The sequence below is a fragment of the Balaenoptera borealis genome, assembly GCF_965194805.1.
Source record: "Balaenoptera borealis genome assembly, chromosome: 14".
Taxonomy (NCBI): Eukaryota; Metazoa; Chordata; class Mammalia; order Artiodactyla; family Balaenopteridae; genus Balaenoptera; species Balaenoptera borealis.
The window spans coordinates 51,793,363-51,810,482 of NC_138875.1; the positions used below are offsets into that span (position 1 = coordinate 51,793,363).

Here is a 17,120-nt window from a genome sequence, read left to right on the forward strand (position 1 = left end):
CCAAGAGTACCAGCAAGAGCTGTGGTTGCAGGAGCAGCAGGTCAGAGGGGGTAAGAGGGCGAAGAAATAAGAGAAAGTTGGGTTTGTCTCGTGGTTTCCCGGTTTGGGGCTGACCCTCCATAACATTTTTTTTTTTTTTTAATTTATTTTTGGCTGTGTTGGGTCTTCGTTTCTGTGCGAGGGCTTTCTCTAGTTGCGGCAAGCGGGGGCCACTCTTCATCGCGGTGCGCGGGCCTCTCATTATCGCAGCCTCTCATTGTGGAACACAGCCTCCAGATGCGCAGGTTCAGTAGTTGTGGCTCACGGGCCCAGTTGCTCCGCGGCATGTGGGATCTTCCCAGACCAGGGCTCGAACCCGTGTCCCCTGCATTGGCAGGCAGATTCTCAACCACTGCGCCACCAGGGAAGCCCCATAACATTTTAAAAGAGGTCAAGTTTGCCTTATTTCCACCTCCCTCTCTGAGCCTCCTTTTCCTTCTCAGGATCCTTCCTTCCAAGCTGTTCCTATTTTTTCACAATTTCCTCTCGCTCTCTCTACTCCTGAACTCATAGATTCCTTTACAGCTCCCAGATTTTCCACTCCTGGTCCCATGGTGATGGCACAGCAGCCCAGAGGATGGGGTGAGGGCTGAGGAGCAGGAGAAGGGGCAGTGGTCTTAGAGGTGTGGATGACCTGTTGATCAAGTGGGGTTTGCCTACTTAGGAAAGTCGAGCATCTTGCTTGCAATCCATTTCATAAGTGGAGGGTCGCCAAGCCAAACCACAAATCCACGCTAGAAAAGAGAAGGCAATGACTAATGTGGATAAAAGGCAACGAGACTCAGACAGGCCTTGGCAACTGGTTGAGAGAAGAGGAGCTGGTTTAAGGCTGGGACTCTTCCCAGAAAATGGCATAATTTACAAGCTTAATCTGAGAAGAGTGTTTACAGCTATGGAGGGTTTGATGTTTCAGTTATAGTGAAAAAGGCAGGCAACATCTGTTCCTCTTCTCAGCAACCAGCTTCTAATAGCTTGTTTTGAAAGGTGGGATTTGGCAGGGCCTCTTAGCACTAGCAAGAAAGATCAAAACAAAACAATCATCTTGTCATATTCCCTATAAGCCCATGCACTAGGGGGAAAAAAAAAGACTGGAAGGAAATAGACCAAAATGTTAATGACGCCTTTGAGGTGAGCCTCAGTAATTTTTAGCCTTCCTTTTATTTTTATGTACTTTCCAGATTTTTAAAAATAAGCATGTACCATTGAGGAAAACAACGTAAAGACCAAGTAAAAAAGCAGAGCTGCAGATGAATCCCTTTTGTTTGTAGAAACACTCACTGGCTACCTCACGATGAACAGGATTGAGATTTGCCATGTTGGGGCACATCTAGAAAGACTGCTCAAGTAGCTCTGTGTTACCAAATGTTTCCAAAGTTAACATTTAATGAGTATCTACTAACAGGCTGGCCGGGTTCTCTGAGTGTTCATACCTAATTTTCCAGTTAATGTTCTCAGAACTCTGAGGTTGACATTATAGCCGATTTTATAGGTGAGTAAGCCTGGGACCAGAAAGGTTAGTTAATTTGCTGGGACCAAGGATCCTGTCCGAGCCAGCTCTCTCCCATGCCGATGGCTCCTGGCTTCAGGGATGGATAAGGGCTGTGGTTTCACTGATGGGGCCATGAGGGACAGAGTGGACATGAGTGGGCTTCTCGTCCCCACTCCCACTTCTCTGGAATAACTCTGATGTTAGGGGTTTTATTTACTGGTGTTCTGTGTAAACCTGTGTTAGAAGAATGGTTTTTTTCAGGGAAAAAAGAAGAAGTCTGCAAACCACAGGACTAGACAGTCTCCGAGTTCCTTCTAGCTCTAAAAGTCTATCTTCGGATCTGAAGAGTGCTCCCTGTCAGTGAGCTCACATGAACGGGCGTTAGCCGGCAAATGGTCCATGCCACATGTCCTTTAATGAATTAGCTGGGAGACACCCCGAGAAGAAGTTGCGATGCCCTTACGTCCAGCAAGGACTTCCACGCCCTCGGAAGCAGCTTCTGCTCATCCAGCTCAGCCAGTAGGCCTGCTGTTTTGAAAGGCAATCCATCCCTGGTAATGATTCATGGGACTGTGGGCTCAAGTGCTGTTTATTTGACAGGAGTAAGCACAGCCTGTAGCCCGTCTTCAATCTAAGCGTGCCAGTAAATCCCGGCATCATCCCAACACATGCACCTGAGCACAGATGGCCACACTGGGCCACAGAAAGGGCAGGGCAGTGAGGACCAGGTTGTGCACGTGCGTGCGCGTGGGTGGTGGTGAGAAGGACCAAGGCAGAGGCTTCGGTTCACCTCCCCAGACATAGAGAGGGGCTCCAGTGACGGGATGAAGGTCTCCCCTCCCCCCAGCACTGACCTGGGAAAACGGCCCTCTAACGCTACGCTAGATTCAATCCGAAGTGTGTCCCTTGCCATAAGCGAAAGCAGGAAACGTGAAAGGAAAATCACGTGTTGCTCTGCTCACAATGGGGCTGTTACTTACACTGTGATCACATGATGCCGGTTCCGAGATGTTCTGGCAACCTGAGTTGGCTGAGGGCCAGGTAAGCCAGCCGCTGAAAGCCAGGGAACTCCGAGGTTGGCAGAGACTGTAGAAGCCAGGCGTGACCTCAGCAAAAGGCCTCGGCGCTCTGGGGTTTAACGTGCAGGGTGCAGCATCTGTGAGTGACTCTGAAGGAGCACCGCGTGCCCGGCTGGTGGTGCCGTCCAGGCTGTGAGGCGGACGTGGGAGAGACACCTGGCGAGGCAGGTTGGGCTGGGGGACCTTGATGGGGCTCGGCACCTGCACGCGGGTGCAGCTGGAAGCCCTCTGTTGTCGTCACCGGGCTTAGCAGCTTTCACTGAGGGTGTGACAGTTACTCGCAGGGAAGCAGGGCCCTGAGGTCCATGTCAGAGCACCCTTGTTAGCACCGTCCAGGGCCTTGCTTCTGACTGTCCAGCACCACTTCTACGGAGATGCCGCAGGGACGAGGTACCGGGCTGAGGGCTCCTGAGAAACAGTCCTTGCTCCTGCTGACGCAGAGGGTGTGGCCGTCATTTGCTGGGGCAATGATGCATCTTCATAAAACTAGCCACTTTTTTTTTTTTTTTTTTTCCCAATCAAACATTTCCAAGTTCTTTTATTTATTTATTTATTTATTTATTTATTTATTTATTTATTTATTTATCTATCTATCTATCTATCTATGGCTGTGTTGGGTCTTCGTTTCTGTGCGAGGGCTTTCCCTAGTTGTGGCAAGCGGGGGCCACTCTTCATCGCGGTGCGCGGGCCCCCCACCATCGCGGCCTCTCTTGTTGCGGAGCACAGGCTCCAGACGCGCAGGCTCAGTAGTTGTGGCTCACGGGCCTAGTTGCTCTGCAGCATGTGGGATCCTCCCAGACCAGGGCTCGAACCCGTGTCCCCTGCATTGGCAGGCAGACTCTCAACCACTGCGCCATCAAGGAAGCCCAAAACTAGCCACTTTTAATAGCCTGGGGACAGTCCTCAGAAACACCACTTCTACTCATTCATTCAACAAGCATAACAGGAAGGAGTACTGTGCACTGAGCACCGTGGAGACGGCTGTTGGACTAAGACAGAGTCACGCCCTCAGGGGGGTGAGGACAAGCTACAAAGAGGTTAAATACATGTGTGAGCGCTACGACAGGCCTAAGCAAAGGCCCCACAGAACATGAGTGGACTCCTGTGGGGCCTGGGAGGGGGGCAGTAGGACCTGGGGAGGGGTGCCTGAGCAAGCGGCCTGGAGGAGAGGGCCGGGTTTGGTCCCGGCTGGAGGGCCGCAGGTTGGTGGTGCTGCTTGCGGCTGAGCTCAGAGTCCTGGGGTTTAGTTATCCACGGAGTCTGATGAGAACGTGTCTCCTTTCAGGGAAGCGTGGTGCGGGGAGGGAGGGGACCCTCTGAGGACCCTTCCTATGGATCCTCGCCTCCCGGAGGGCTCCCTCCCAGGGCTGATGCTGGGTTGGGGGTTGGACTCCCTTGGTGTCCTTCCCAGGTCCAGTTCGGGGGCAGGTGGATTCTGCAGGGAGTCACGGTGGCAGAGGCCAAGGCTGGCTCACAAGTCCCCGGAAGGCTGAAAACTGCATTTCCCATACCCCCGCGGGTGACCCAGGTTCTGGCATGGGAGCACTCAGTGAAGCCGGGAGACAGAAGTGAGTAACACACGGGGAGATCAGGGCGTCTGTCGGGCATCGGGTGGAGGCATCAACAGCAGCGTTTCCACAGGAGGAGCCCCGGACTGGGCTGCATGTTTGTCCCGGCTGCACGGCCTCCCACTGGGTTGTTCCTGGGTGTCTATACTGGTTTCTCTGTCATTCCTGGACATTCTGTGAACTATCCTAACTCCGCTCCCTCCCACCCCAACCGTCAGCGAGGATCCTGCTGTCTGAGTGTACCCGACCCTGCGCTCTGCCCCTCCGTGCCCATCACCGCCCCTGTGGGTTCAGGCAACAGGCACGACTCTGAAACCCTAAAGCGAAAGAGCGGGGACAAAGGATAGTGATTAAAAGCATCTTATTTCATCTAATGGAAGACTTCCTGAAGTGTTGTGCGTGAGCAAACTCTGTAGATCCAACGCTATTTTAAGAAATAAAATAAGAAAGCTTATTAAGAAAGAAACAAAGCTCTTAATCGTCAAAAGCCCTGTCACCAAGCCTTTTGTAAAGTGAAGACATATCTGGTGCTGCGAATAATAATCCTCTAATGTAACTGTTCGGCACAGTTTCTCAAAGAGAAGCCTTTTCTATGCATAGTATGAAGACAGTAGAAGACCCTTACCTGTCCTGGAACTGCTTCCTGGTGGTGCCTGTGGGGTGACCTGGGCGTGGCTGGGAAGGTGTGGGGAGACGTGAGCCAGCAGCCCATCAAGGTCGCGAGCCAGTGACACCCACACATGGCCCAGGTGTCTGCACAGTGTCGACACCTGGAGAACGTGCCTACCCCCCCTGCCCCGCACCCTGCCATATGCCTTCTTGTTCTACAGTTGACAAATACCCAGGTGGGAGAATTACACAGATGACTTTCCACCCAAGACTCCACCCAGAGATGCCTGGGGTTTGCCCTTGGAGGAGCCCAGGCTGCAGTGTAAATGGGCACCCTCCAAAGCCACCACCCAGCACCATGGCCACCGGGTCCCCAGGAGGTGGCCCTCCCGCGGCACATGACAGAGCTCCGCGTCACCCAGTGCTCATCTGTCAGCCAGTGAAGCCCGCGTGTCACTGGTCCTGAGCCAGCAAGCCCAGCCCCAACGCAGAGATGCTACAGGGAATCCACTGGGCATTAGCGCTTTCGGGACGGCCTCTGGGGGGTCAGCTGGCCCCAGAGCAGCGCCTGCAGCCAGCCTGCCTGCCCCACCTCCTCCCTCTGCTGCTGCAGCCATGCTTCCCTCTGCCCCAGACTCTGCACCTGTAAAATGACAACTGGAGAATCTGCCTTCTGAGGTTGTTGTGGAAATTAAATGAGCAAATGTTTATAAAGCTCTCAGAACAGTGCCGGGAACACTGGAAGCATTATTTACCTTTCAGCTTATTACCTGCATTTGTCATGTTCACGCAATATTTGACTACACAATCAGCTAATCCTAAGGAAATACGCTCTTTCCTCCGATAGCTGTATCTGTAAATCAAGGCAGGGGAGAACAGTTTGGAGACTGCTGTAGTTGGTAAGCAGTCAGAGGGGTCTGCTTCAAGCAGAAGCTCTGGAAATCGTTTTGTGAATAAGCCTATTGTCAGCTTTGTATAAATCTGGTAGCATGCAAAATGACTCCAAACATTTCACATTGTTCTCAACTCTGGGTTGCTTTAGTATCTGTCCTTTTAGCCCGTACCAGAATAGAATGTACCAAATAAGACTGCAGAACGTCACTAGATCTGTACATTTAAAAAACTGCACAGAGAATAATTATTCAGATGTGAGGTCTAAAAGCAGCTGATGGCTGGTGGATGGGCAACGTGAACAGTATGTTTCATTCATAAACTCCTTGTTCAGCCAGACTTACAGCTTCCACATTAGCAAAGCAGACGAGGATGCGAACACAGAGGCAAGCATTCTGAGCTGGCAGGATCTTTGGAGAGTGTAGTCAAACCTCACCATTGGACAGTGAGGGAACCGAGACCCCAGGGAAGGCTGGGTGGTGGGTCTGTGACAGTGACATCCCAGGACCAGGCCTCTCAGCACAGCTCCCTTCTTTCTGTCCCCACTCCCTCCGCCTCCCCTCACTACACAGGCCTGAACCCTGCAGTGTCCTCAGCAATGGGATTCCAGCTGGGATGGCGCTTTATGGAATTCTCTCAACAGGTCAGGCATTATGGAGACCCTGCCCGGAAGTTCATGAGCCAGAGTGTCCTCGAACATCCTTGGAAGTCAATGCTGAGGCTGGAATATCCTTCTCCACCTCTGTGACACCTCATACTTGCAATCTAGCTGAAGCGCCCCCTTCTGTGGGGAGCACTCTTCGATCCCTCTGTCCGAATTCACTCAACTCTTCCCTCTGTGCTCCAGCTGCACATTGCGTAGGACTCAACTGTTTGCTCTTTGGCTTGACGGCTGGTTTGTTTACCCGCTTGTTTCTGTCTCCTACCATTAGACGGTGAGCTCTATGGGAAAAGAGGCATTTTCTTGTTCACCACTGTATCCCTGGATACCGCCTAGAACACAGTAGGTTCAACAGACTTCGTGTGGTGAATGAATGAAGTCTGCTGTGCAGTGTTAGCACCTGAACGTCTACATGGAAGGCAGGCAGGGATGGCAATGTACTTGGAGGGGTAGGCGGGGCTGAAGAGACTTTACGGAGCAAACATCTGGCTTTTACTGAAGATTGTAGATTTACTGTAAATGTGGATGTTGATCAAGATTTGGGGGCAAAGCGCTCTCTACCGCCTCTTTGGGGCTCCCCAGTTGTCTTGGTCTGGCTGTTCACATGTCTGGCTTCCTTGTTCAATAATAAGCTCCTGGAGAACAGGTCTTACTCACCCCTGCACCCTCCCAGCCTCCAGCAGGGCCTCACACTCACTAGGGGCAGAAGAAATGACCAAATGCATGAATGCAAGAATGAATGGATGGATGATAAAACCTCTCCTAACACTGTCCTGTCCGCTTTGGTCACCTGATGTTGGGAGCCAAAATAAGTATTCAGTTCAGTTTAAAGCCAAGAACAAAGCTTTGGGGTCGGGGTCGGGGGGGAGGGTGAACCAAGATATGAGGGCAGGACTTGGGAAGCTCCAGCACAGCACAAGAAGCCAGAAAACAAAACCGGAAAGAGATAAGGCCATCCTGATAGATGCTTTCCATGTAAGGGAGGTTCAAGTACACAGTGGATGAACTCTTGAGTTTCCTGTTTTTAAAACTTTCTTACAGTGAAGTTGGAACTGTACACTGTCCCCTTCAGCGGGGGGTTTGTGCTTGTCTGGAATAATCCGGCACATGCGGCCTAGTCCACATGCGTGTGTAAGGACAACGGAAACACGGGAGCTGGAAACCACAATGTCAGCAGGCCGGGGTGGCCGGAGTCCTGGGCTCTGGCGCTGCTGCGTTTGCTGGCGGTGTGAGTGAGTCTCATCCCCCCGCGGCCCCAGGGGCCTGAGCTATGATGCACGGAGGCCATACCATGTCATCTCTAGAGCCCTTTCCAGCCCTGAACTTCTAAGACTCATGTCCTGGCCACAGAGAGAACTTTAGCATAAAAGCAAAGGAATTTTCCACAGTGGAAAAGGCATTAGTTACTATGCACACAGACTATCGTACTTTAAAATATATATGTGTATAATTTACTAGGATAAATATTTTTTATTATTTGAACACAGCTGTTTCCCAATAATTAGTTTGAAAAAGTCATAATTATGATGCGGCAGACATTCATAAATAGGATGTCTGCTCATCAAAAAAATTTAAAAAGCAGAATGCTTTTTTTTTTTACATTTAAAAAATTGAAGTATAGTTCATTTACAATGCTGTGTTAGCTTCAGGTATACAGCAAAGTGATTCGGTTTTATATATATATATATCTTTTCCCGATTCTTTTCCATTATAGGTTATTACAAGACTTTGAACATAGTTCCCTGTGCTATACAGTAGGTCTTTGTTGTTTATCTATTTGATACATAAGCAGAATGCTTCTTAACCCTGCCTCTAATTTACAATATTTTGAATTCTGTTCAGAGTTTCTTATGTGAGAACTTAAGGAGGACATGTTGCAGAAATAGGCATGCTCTTTCCTCTGTTAGGTATTATGCAGGACCCGATTATGTGTTTTATAACAGAAAATTAACCCTTCTGCACCATGGTTTCCTCATCTACAAAATTTGAAGAACTAGTGTGTTTGAGTTTATTCATGTCTAGGATGTAAAAGGTTATGTCCTGTGATCCCACACACTGGTTTTGCTTCCCTATCTGGAGCCATCAGGCAGAATAGCTGACACATGCTATGATATATCCTCCTGAAACCCACGAGGGCTTCCCAGCAGTGGGGAGGAGACCTGGGCTCTGACAGGCCCCGTTTCCCCGCATCTCGGCTGCCAGCTAGCACTTCCCTGAGCTGTTCAAAATGTGGAGGGCCACTTATTTCCACAAGGATGTCAAACAGAGATACTCTGGGTGAACTCTTCCCAGGTAATTTAAGTTACAACGCATCCCTATGGGCTTTGCATAAAATGCAGTGATCTTCAAATTAACGGCACAGGTAGTAACCTTCCATCCTCATTCTAGAGAGGACCAAGCACAGGCTCACAGAAGGTAAGTGATTTGCCCAAGTGAAAAACTGTAAGTCTCTAAGTTCTCCACATGAAGCCCCGCATTTCTTTTGCTGTAAGAAATCCGGGGACCCCACCTGCCTCTCTGTGCCAGGCGCTGTGCTGGATCCCAGGCACCCAGCGAGCCTCAGTTAACTTCTGGGAGGTGGTTATCATAAAAGCCCCACTGCACAGACGGGTTTCTGTGAATACAGAGTTTGTCTCACCTGTTGGCCAGAGAGAGTCACAGGAAGCCCTAGGCTGGACAGACTCAGGTTCAAATTCCCGTTCTGACAAAATATATAAAGAACTCATACAATCCAACCACAAAAAAAAAAACCTGATTAAAATGGGCAGAGGATATGAATAGACATTTTCCCAAAGACACACAGATGGCCAACAGGCACATGAAAAGATGCTCAACATCACTAACTACTAGGGAAATGCAAATCAAAAGCAAAATGAGATATCACCTCATACCTGTTAGAACAGCTATTATCAAAAATACAAGGAATAACAAATGTTGGAGAGGATTGGAGAAGAGAGAACCCTTGCCTTTTCCACTGTTGGGTGGAAATGTAAACTGATGCAGCCACCATGGAAAACTGTATGGAGGTTCCTAAAAAAAATTAAGAATAGAACTACCATATGACCCAGCAATTACACTTCTGGGTATTATCTGAAGAACATGAAAATGTTAATTCAGAAAGATATATGCACTCCTATGTTCACTGCAGCATTACTTATAATAGCCAAGATATGGAAGCAACCTAAATGTCCAATGATGGACGAATGGATAAAGATGTGGCACATATATGCGCGTGCGCGCACACACGAATACTATTCAGTCATAAAAAACCCTGTGATTTGTGACAACGTGAATGAACCTTGAAGTTATTATGCCAAGTGAAATAAGTCAGATGGAGAAAGACAAATATCATATGACTTCATTCATATGTGGAATCAAAACGAAACAAAACAAAAACAAACTCATAGCTACAGAGATCAGACTAGTGGTTACCAGAGGCGGAGGTGGTTGGGGGGTGATCGAAATGGGTAAAGGGGGTGAAATGTACGGATGGTGACTAGACTCACGGGGGTGATCACTCAGATACTGAACTGTAATGCTGCACACCTGAAATTTATTTTTTAAAAATTCCCATTCTGGCCCAAAGTTGATGTTTGAGACGTTAAGTTTTGAGGATCAGTGGTTTTATCTATAAAATGGAGATAAGCACTTGGATACCATAGTGAGGGGACCCCAGGACTTGGAAATAAGATCATCTTTCAAGAATGAAACTAACACGAACACTTCAAAGATGAAAATATGGAGAAGCCAGATTGTGTTAAAGAAACAGAATGAGTCCTTGGACAGGAAGACTTGGCAGTCACCTGACTGAATACTCTTAGCCATTATTAAAGGTGGTTATTAATCATATGTGAATTTTTTATGTGTCTTCCCTCTTGGTTGTAAGTTCCAGGAGGGCAGGAACCAGATCCATCTTTCCCTACCTTTACCTCCAGGACCTAGTCACACAGTAAGCCCTCAATAAATGAATAAATGGAACATAGCTAAGGACAGAATACGTTCATCAGAAAGGTGAGCAAGGAAAGCCCAGAAAAATAAGGCTGGCACCACAGTGTCCAGGCAGGTCCTTGCTGTGAGAAGATGTACTTGCAGACAGCCTGATGATTCAGATCTCCTGGAAGTGCACTTACAGGCTAGTCACACTCAAACATTCTGAGCCCTGGGGCCATTACTTGTAATTAGATCAATGAACTGGCCTTCTGGGTCACACATAGGTCTGTGAGCTGGTACAAGCTACTGACCCAAGAAATAAGCCTGCTCTTAGGGGTGGCCAGATCCAGGACCACAGCAGGTTGAAAAGATAAAGAAAACCTTTCTTTTTTCCCCTCTACTCAGTAGAGTAGAAGTCTCTTAAGGGCAGCCCGCTGGCCACACCCAGATGGTCCTACAAACCTCAGAGCTCAGGATTTGCTGTTACATTTTTTAGAGCACCTAGTATGCAAGGTTGTCGTGAGAATGCAGATAATGAAGAGGACTGGCACAAAGTAAGCGCTCAATGAACAGTAAGATTATTATTGCTCTTTAAGGCACACGTCTAATAAATGGCTGAGTCAGCATTCCATGAATAAAGATGCCCGATGTTCTGTCCCATGGAGCTTACAGTGTAGAGTAAAAATAAGGACCATGGTGAGTTTAACAGGCTGAAAGTCTGACAGGTCTGCAGGGGGAAAGGGAAAGTCATGGTGAACGGGGATGACCAGGCAGAGCCCATGGAAGGTGGCGGGAGAGGAATAAATGGCAGTGTTCGGGTGTCATTGTTGCAATGACCAGAGGGCAATACCAGCATTTAGTCTGCAGAAACCAGAGCTGACATCTCACGATGCTTCCGGCCTCCTACGCAGGGAACCATCCTGCCCTAAATACCAGCAGCTCCCTGACCACAAATAGCGGATGCAGTGACCAGGTGAGGGGGCGAAGGAGTCAGACTCAGACGGAGAAACAGCACAGACTTCGGGGATGTGGAATGAGGAGGGGGGGCTTTGCCAGGTCAGAGCCTCACTTACTTCTTTTTAGAACAAAGGAGGGGCTTGTTGACCTAGAGAAGTGTGCAGTCCTCTGGCCTGTGGCGAATCACACAGGTCTGTTCCTGATACCACTTTGCTTTGTGCAGCTTGCTGGTCAGCCCCCAGCCCTCAGCCCACAACGCAAGGAGGCAGGATGGCCACGTGGTTTGTCTGATTCCTCTCCTGAGCTGCCTTTCTCCAAAAGTTGATGAGGCCCAGAGGGATGGGTGGGCCCCAGATTGCTCTTGCTTTACAGAATTGTAAGAGGTGACAAAATGCACGTTTAGAAACAGCAGGCAATATGGTAAGGACACACATGCGTGCATACACACACACACGCACGCACACACACACACACACCAATAACAGGGAAGCTTCCTGGCTGAAAAGAAAGTGGAACTTTTTGTTTCTTTCAAGTTTACAAATACTAAATTTGCAGTGTCAAAGCAAGGCAAGTTCTTTGAAATGGAAAGGGTGGTCACATTATACACATGGTGTCAGAAGTTTTCACCCAGAGAACTACAAAACAAGCATGCATATACATACCCAACTTGGGCACTGTCACGATACGGCAGCACCGAAAATATACTACAGAAGGATCTTCTGCCACTGATAAGGACTATTCTAAAAAAAAAAAAAAAAAGAACAAATAACAAACACACTAAATGCAAAGCCTCTTAAATAAATTTTAAAAATCTATAGCAATTAAGCATTCATGGAATTCACAGCAGTATTTGCACACTCCCGCCACCTCCTCTGACAGATGGTGTTCTGCTCCCCTTGCAAAATGCAACCTCAGCGCAGCACAATTACACTGCCTCTCCTCATCCGAATTTTAACATGGTGAGACTCTGGCGAGGGTCTCCAAGGAGCTCACGTGAATCCATTCTCTGGTGAGGGAGGCTGGCTGTGGGCCGCATGTATTATACAAGATGGAGCAGACGCAGCTATGGGTCCGGGGCGCCCAGTGCTGGGGGAACAGTCATGCCACATTTAAACCATCAATTTCTACTTTTCAGTAAACAATGCAAGAGCAATAGTGCCAGAAACCATGAGCAGGAAAGACACTCAGATGCCACTGTGATCATTAGGGTTTTTCATATGCTGGCAGCGTGTTAGGTTCTGAGAATAAATTGAGGGAACAATTACATAATCAGTCTTAGCCTCCATTCCTGCTATAAAGATACTACTGGAAACAGTTCTACATGACGCTCTTATGCAATCAAAGGCACTTAAGAAAACATTAAAAAAAAACTCTCAGAAGTACTTATCTTGGCATCTGAGAATAACTTGCCAAAGAGAACTGCTGATGAAAAATTGGAGAAACAGTGGAGGAGATTAAAAACCAACATCCTTTAGCACAACAGTAACACACATCCGATATGGAGTTTACTGACTTTTGACATCTTTTCCCTCAATAATTATAAGAATAAAACCAGGGGAAAAAAGCAGTAGTACTAACAGCATCAAGGTTTGGGTATTCTGACCTTGTGTTAAAACTATGATATTAAATTGCCTACATGCTCAGGATTAAGTCAGCTTCCCTGGCAGGCAAACCAGGCCCTTTGTCTTCTGGCTCTTTCTGTCTCTCTGGTCTCAACACACATGATATTTGCCCTTGCATTTTATCACTCATCCACGCTAAAGTACTTGCAGTACCCCACCTTTAAAAAATTTTTTTCATAAGGTCCCTGGTGGGGACCTTTTTTTTTGGCTGTGTGGCATGCATGCAGGATCCTAGTTCTCTCACCAGGGATCGAACCCGTGCCCCCTGCAGTGGAAGCATGGAGTCTTAACCACTGGACAGCCAGGGAAGTCCCCACCCATACTTTAAAAAAACCCTGTTGTTTCATATCTCTGTCCTTTGCATGCTCTTTCTTCTGACTGTTGTGTCTTACTAGGTATGCTGGGTGAACTCCTATTTAATCTTCAAAACCCAGCTCACGAGTCACCTCCCCAGGAAGCATTTCCTCCCCTTTCACGGAGTTACTCATTCTCTTTAGGGTGCTGCCTCTACTCCTTATTTCCACTTCCAGGAGCACCCTGATCATGAAGTGCTGCTAAACATTTGCTGCCCTCTTCTAGAGGACGAGTTGAGGGTTTCGTACACGGCAGCCCCTCCAGAAACACCGTCTGGGCAAGGTCAGGCTTCAGAGCAGCACCTGAGTACCCATCCCTGGGAAGGCAGGACCAAAGCTACATTCCCAGCTTCAAATACCAGCTCTGTCACCTTTGTATAACCTCAAGCAGCCCACCAATTCTTTAGTTTCCTCATCTAAAACAACGGGATAAAATGAGTAGATATCTTATTGGAATGTTGTAAAGAGGAAATGAGTCCCTATATGGGAGAGCCCTCGGAACAGTGCCAATAATACACGCTCAATAAATATTCATGATTTTTACTGGGAACTGCCTTCTTGGGTCGAGGTAAATTTTCCCACCAGAGTCTGTGGATTCAGAACCTCTTCAGACCTCTGTGCTAAAATACACAGGCCTGCTAAAGGTGAAAGGTCGAGAAAGGACGCTGAAGGCCGACATGTGTGGCCTGTCACAAAGGTGTAACACGTACACAGAGGCACTGCTTTCAGCCCTTTGGCCCTGTGCGGACAGTGTCTGACCAGGCAATGTCTAACGCCATCCAGGATCCTTAAGTGTTCTCTCTTATGCCAAAAACTGGCTTCTTGTTCTATTCCCAGAACCCTGGGGAGTCTCTGTTGGCTGTGGGAACTTTTGATCTCTTCCAGGTAGAATATTCTATTATAGCAATGATATTCACTTAAGGACATTAAAAACATGCAAAGAACTTCGAAAGTCAGAGCAAAGAAAATCACAGTTGCAACAATGGTGGGTGGGTGAGTACACTGATACGTGAACACAGCTGAGGAGCGTCCACTACCCAGGGGTGCGTGTTGGGTACTGGACACACATGTGGAAACGCATTCTCAAATTCTGTATTTCATTCCCTCCATGCCCAAGAAGCAAGGGAGAGCATACTTTAAGATGCTGGTATTGTGGTTTCAATCGTGTTCCCCCAAAAGACGTATTGAAGTCCTAATCTCTAGAACGTGTGGATGTGGCCTTATTTGGAAATAGGGTCGTTGTGGATGTGATCACTTAGGAAGAGGCCATAATATATTAGGGTGGGCCTTAGATCCAATGACTGGATTTCATAAGGAGAGAGATTTGGAGATTTCCAGAAGAATACAGAGAGAAGAAGGCCACGTGATGACAGAGGCAGGCATTGGAGTTAGTCTTCTCAGCATGACTGCCAACACCGAGACCACTTCCACGACCACGTCCATTACTGCAAATGTTACTATGACGACAGTGCAGGCCTCCACTGCCTGCTAAGGTGTACCTTGTCCTACAATCCAGGGAGGGGTGGAAGATTTCTGAGAAACAAGTTATAGGATCTTCCTCTCCTCCTCCCTCCCTTCCACAAATATTTCTGGAGCACCCACTCATACCAGACATGGTGCTAGGTGCTGGGGACCCGCTGATGCATGACACAGACAAGGGCTCATCCTCACAAAGCTTATGGTTGTTGGGTGGGAGGTAGTTACACAGGGGTGTCACTTCTCTGACTGGGGACTAGAGGGTGCTATCGCACATCGGAGGGACAGTTAATCTAGCTTGAGGGAGGCTAGGTGGGCTTCCTGGAGGAAGTGATGGCTAAACTGAGACCTTGAGAAGGGGCAACAGGCTACAAGGAGAAGATACGTTGGCAGAGGGATTGGTATGAGTCAAGGCTGGGAGGAGGAGTGGAAGGCCTATTGGAGGAACAGAGAGTGCTGTAAAACTCTTCACTGACTTCCCTTGCCTAACCCATCAGGGTCTCCACTCCCCTCCATAAATCACTTTGACCAACACTCACGGCACACCCAAAGCTCAGGCTGGTAGGCTGCTCTCTAGAACACCCACACTGAGTCGTATACTTGCTAAGATCAGGTCTGGATGCCCTCCACCTGTTTCTGCCAGTTGTATTTGTTAGTTATACTTTGTTCATTAAAGATTGCACAAACTAATGCCATGTGAAAATCAAAAAAAGGAGAAACGCTGTTTCTATAAAAAATAACACTGAGTGCTTTAAAATTTTTTCAAACAAGGCAAATCACTAAAAAAAAAAAAAAAAAAAACAACCAAAAAAACCCCTGCAGTTGAAATAGGTATGGGCAAGACATCTATAAAAGATAAGAAAGAATTGTAAAAATCCAAAAGGATTCTACACTTAGTTTCTTGGGTCACTTTAAAGAAGTTCAATCTGGACGTGGAAGCAACAGGTGGGAACGATGATAGTGTGAGGTCAGTGCCACAGAGTCTGCTCCGTGAGCCCCAAGGCAAAGAAAGACCTGCCATCACAAACCTGTGGAATGGGTGATCGCCAACATGCCTGAAATGAAAGTGGTGTTTGAACTACGTATGTCATTTCTGTGGGTATTTTTCCCAGCGTTTACTAACCTCTTCCCTTGACCAAGCGATTACTGTAAATAATTCAGCAGAGCTGGACCTGGGGCTCAGGGGGCCTGGGGCGGTTAGGATGGCGATGGTGACGGAGCCTCGGCTGGGTGAGTGCCCCCAAGGGTGGGGAGTGCAGTGAGGAGAGGGGGACAGAGAGAGGACAGGCAGCAGAGCGCACAACTGCAGTGAGAGAGAGACTGAGGGAGCGTGGAGTTTGCCAGGGCTGCCGTAACAAGGTGCCATGCACCTTGCCCCGTGGCAACGGCTCCCACAACAGAAATCAATCATCTCAGGGTTCCAGAGGCCAAGGTGTGGAGGGCCAGGTTCTCTCTCTGAGGGCAGGACCTGTTCCCGGCAGCTCTCCCAGCTTCTGGGAGCTCCTTGGCTTGGAGCAGCATAACCCCAGCCCTCACAAGGCCGCATGGCGTCTCCCCAGGTGCATGTCTGTCTCCAAGTTTCCCCCTTTTATAGGGACACCAGTGATTAGATCAGGGGCCACCTTGCTCCAGCACAATCTCATCTTTTTTTTTTTTTTTAACGTCTTTATTGGAGTATAATTGCTTTAAAATGGTGTGTTAGTTTCTACTTTATAACAAAATGAATCAGCTATACATATACATATATCCCCATAACTCCTCCCTCTTGCGTCTCCCTCCCACCCTCCCTATCCCACCCCTCTAGGTGATCACAAAGCACCGAGCTGATCTCCCTGTGCTATGCGGCTGCTTCCCACTAGCTATCTATTTTACATTTGGTAGTGTATATATGTTCATGCCACTCTCTCACTTTGTCCCAGCTTACCCTTCCCCCTCCCCGATGTCCTCAAGTCTATTCTCTATGTCTGCGCCTTTATTCCTGTCCCGCCCCTAGGTTCTTCAGAACCTTTTTTTTTTTTTTTTTAGATTCCATATATATGTGTTAGCATATGGTATTTGTTTTTCTCTTTCTGACTTACTTCACTCTGTATGACAGGACTCTAGGTCCATCCACCTCACTACAAAAAACTCAATTTCGTTTCTTTTTATGGCTGAGTAATATTCCATTGTATATATGTGCCACATCTTCTTTATCCATTCATCTGTCGATGGACACTTAGGTTGCTTCCATGTCCTGGCTATTGTAAATAGAGCTGCAATGAACATTGTGGTACTTGACTTTTTTTTTTTTGACTTTTTTTGAATTATAGTTTTCTCAGGGTATATGCCCAGTAGTGGGATTGCTGGGTCATATGGTAGTTCTATTTTTAGTTTTTTAAGGAACCTCCATACTGTTCTCCATAGTGGCTGTATCATTTTACATTCCCACCAACAGTGGAAGAGGGTT

At 47.8% G+C, this 17,120-nt stretch overlaps 1 protein-coding gene across 1 annotated transcript in view; it reads right to left on the reverse strand.

Moving 5' to 3' along the window:
* Window positions 1–17,120, reverse strand: part of CABLES1 (Cdk5 and Abl enzyme substrate 1) — a 107,406-nt gene that overhangs the window by 31,347 nt on the left and 58,939 nt on the right. The window contains exon 4 of the mRNA XM_082353569.1: window positions 11,886–11,963. Within this exon, the coding sequence (XP_082209695.1) occupies window positions 11,886–11,963 (78 nt within the window). The remainder of the gene's footprint in view (window positions 1–11,885; window positions 11,964–17,120) is intronic.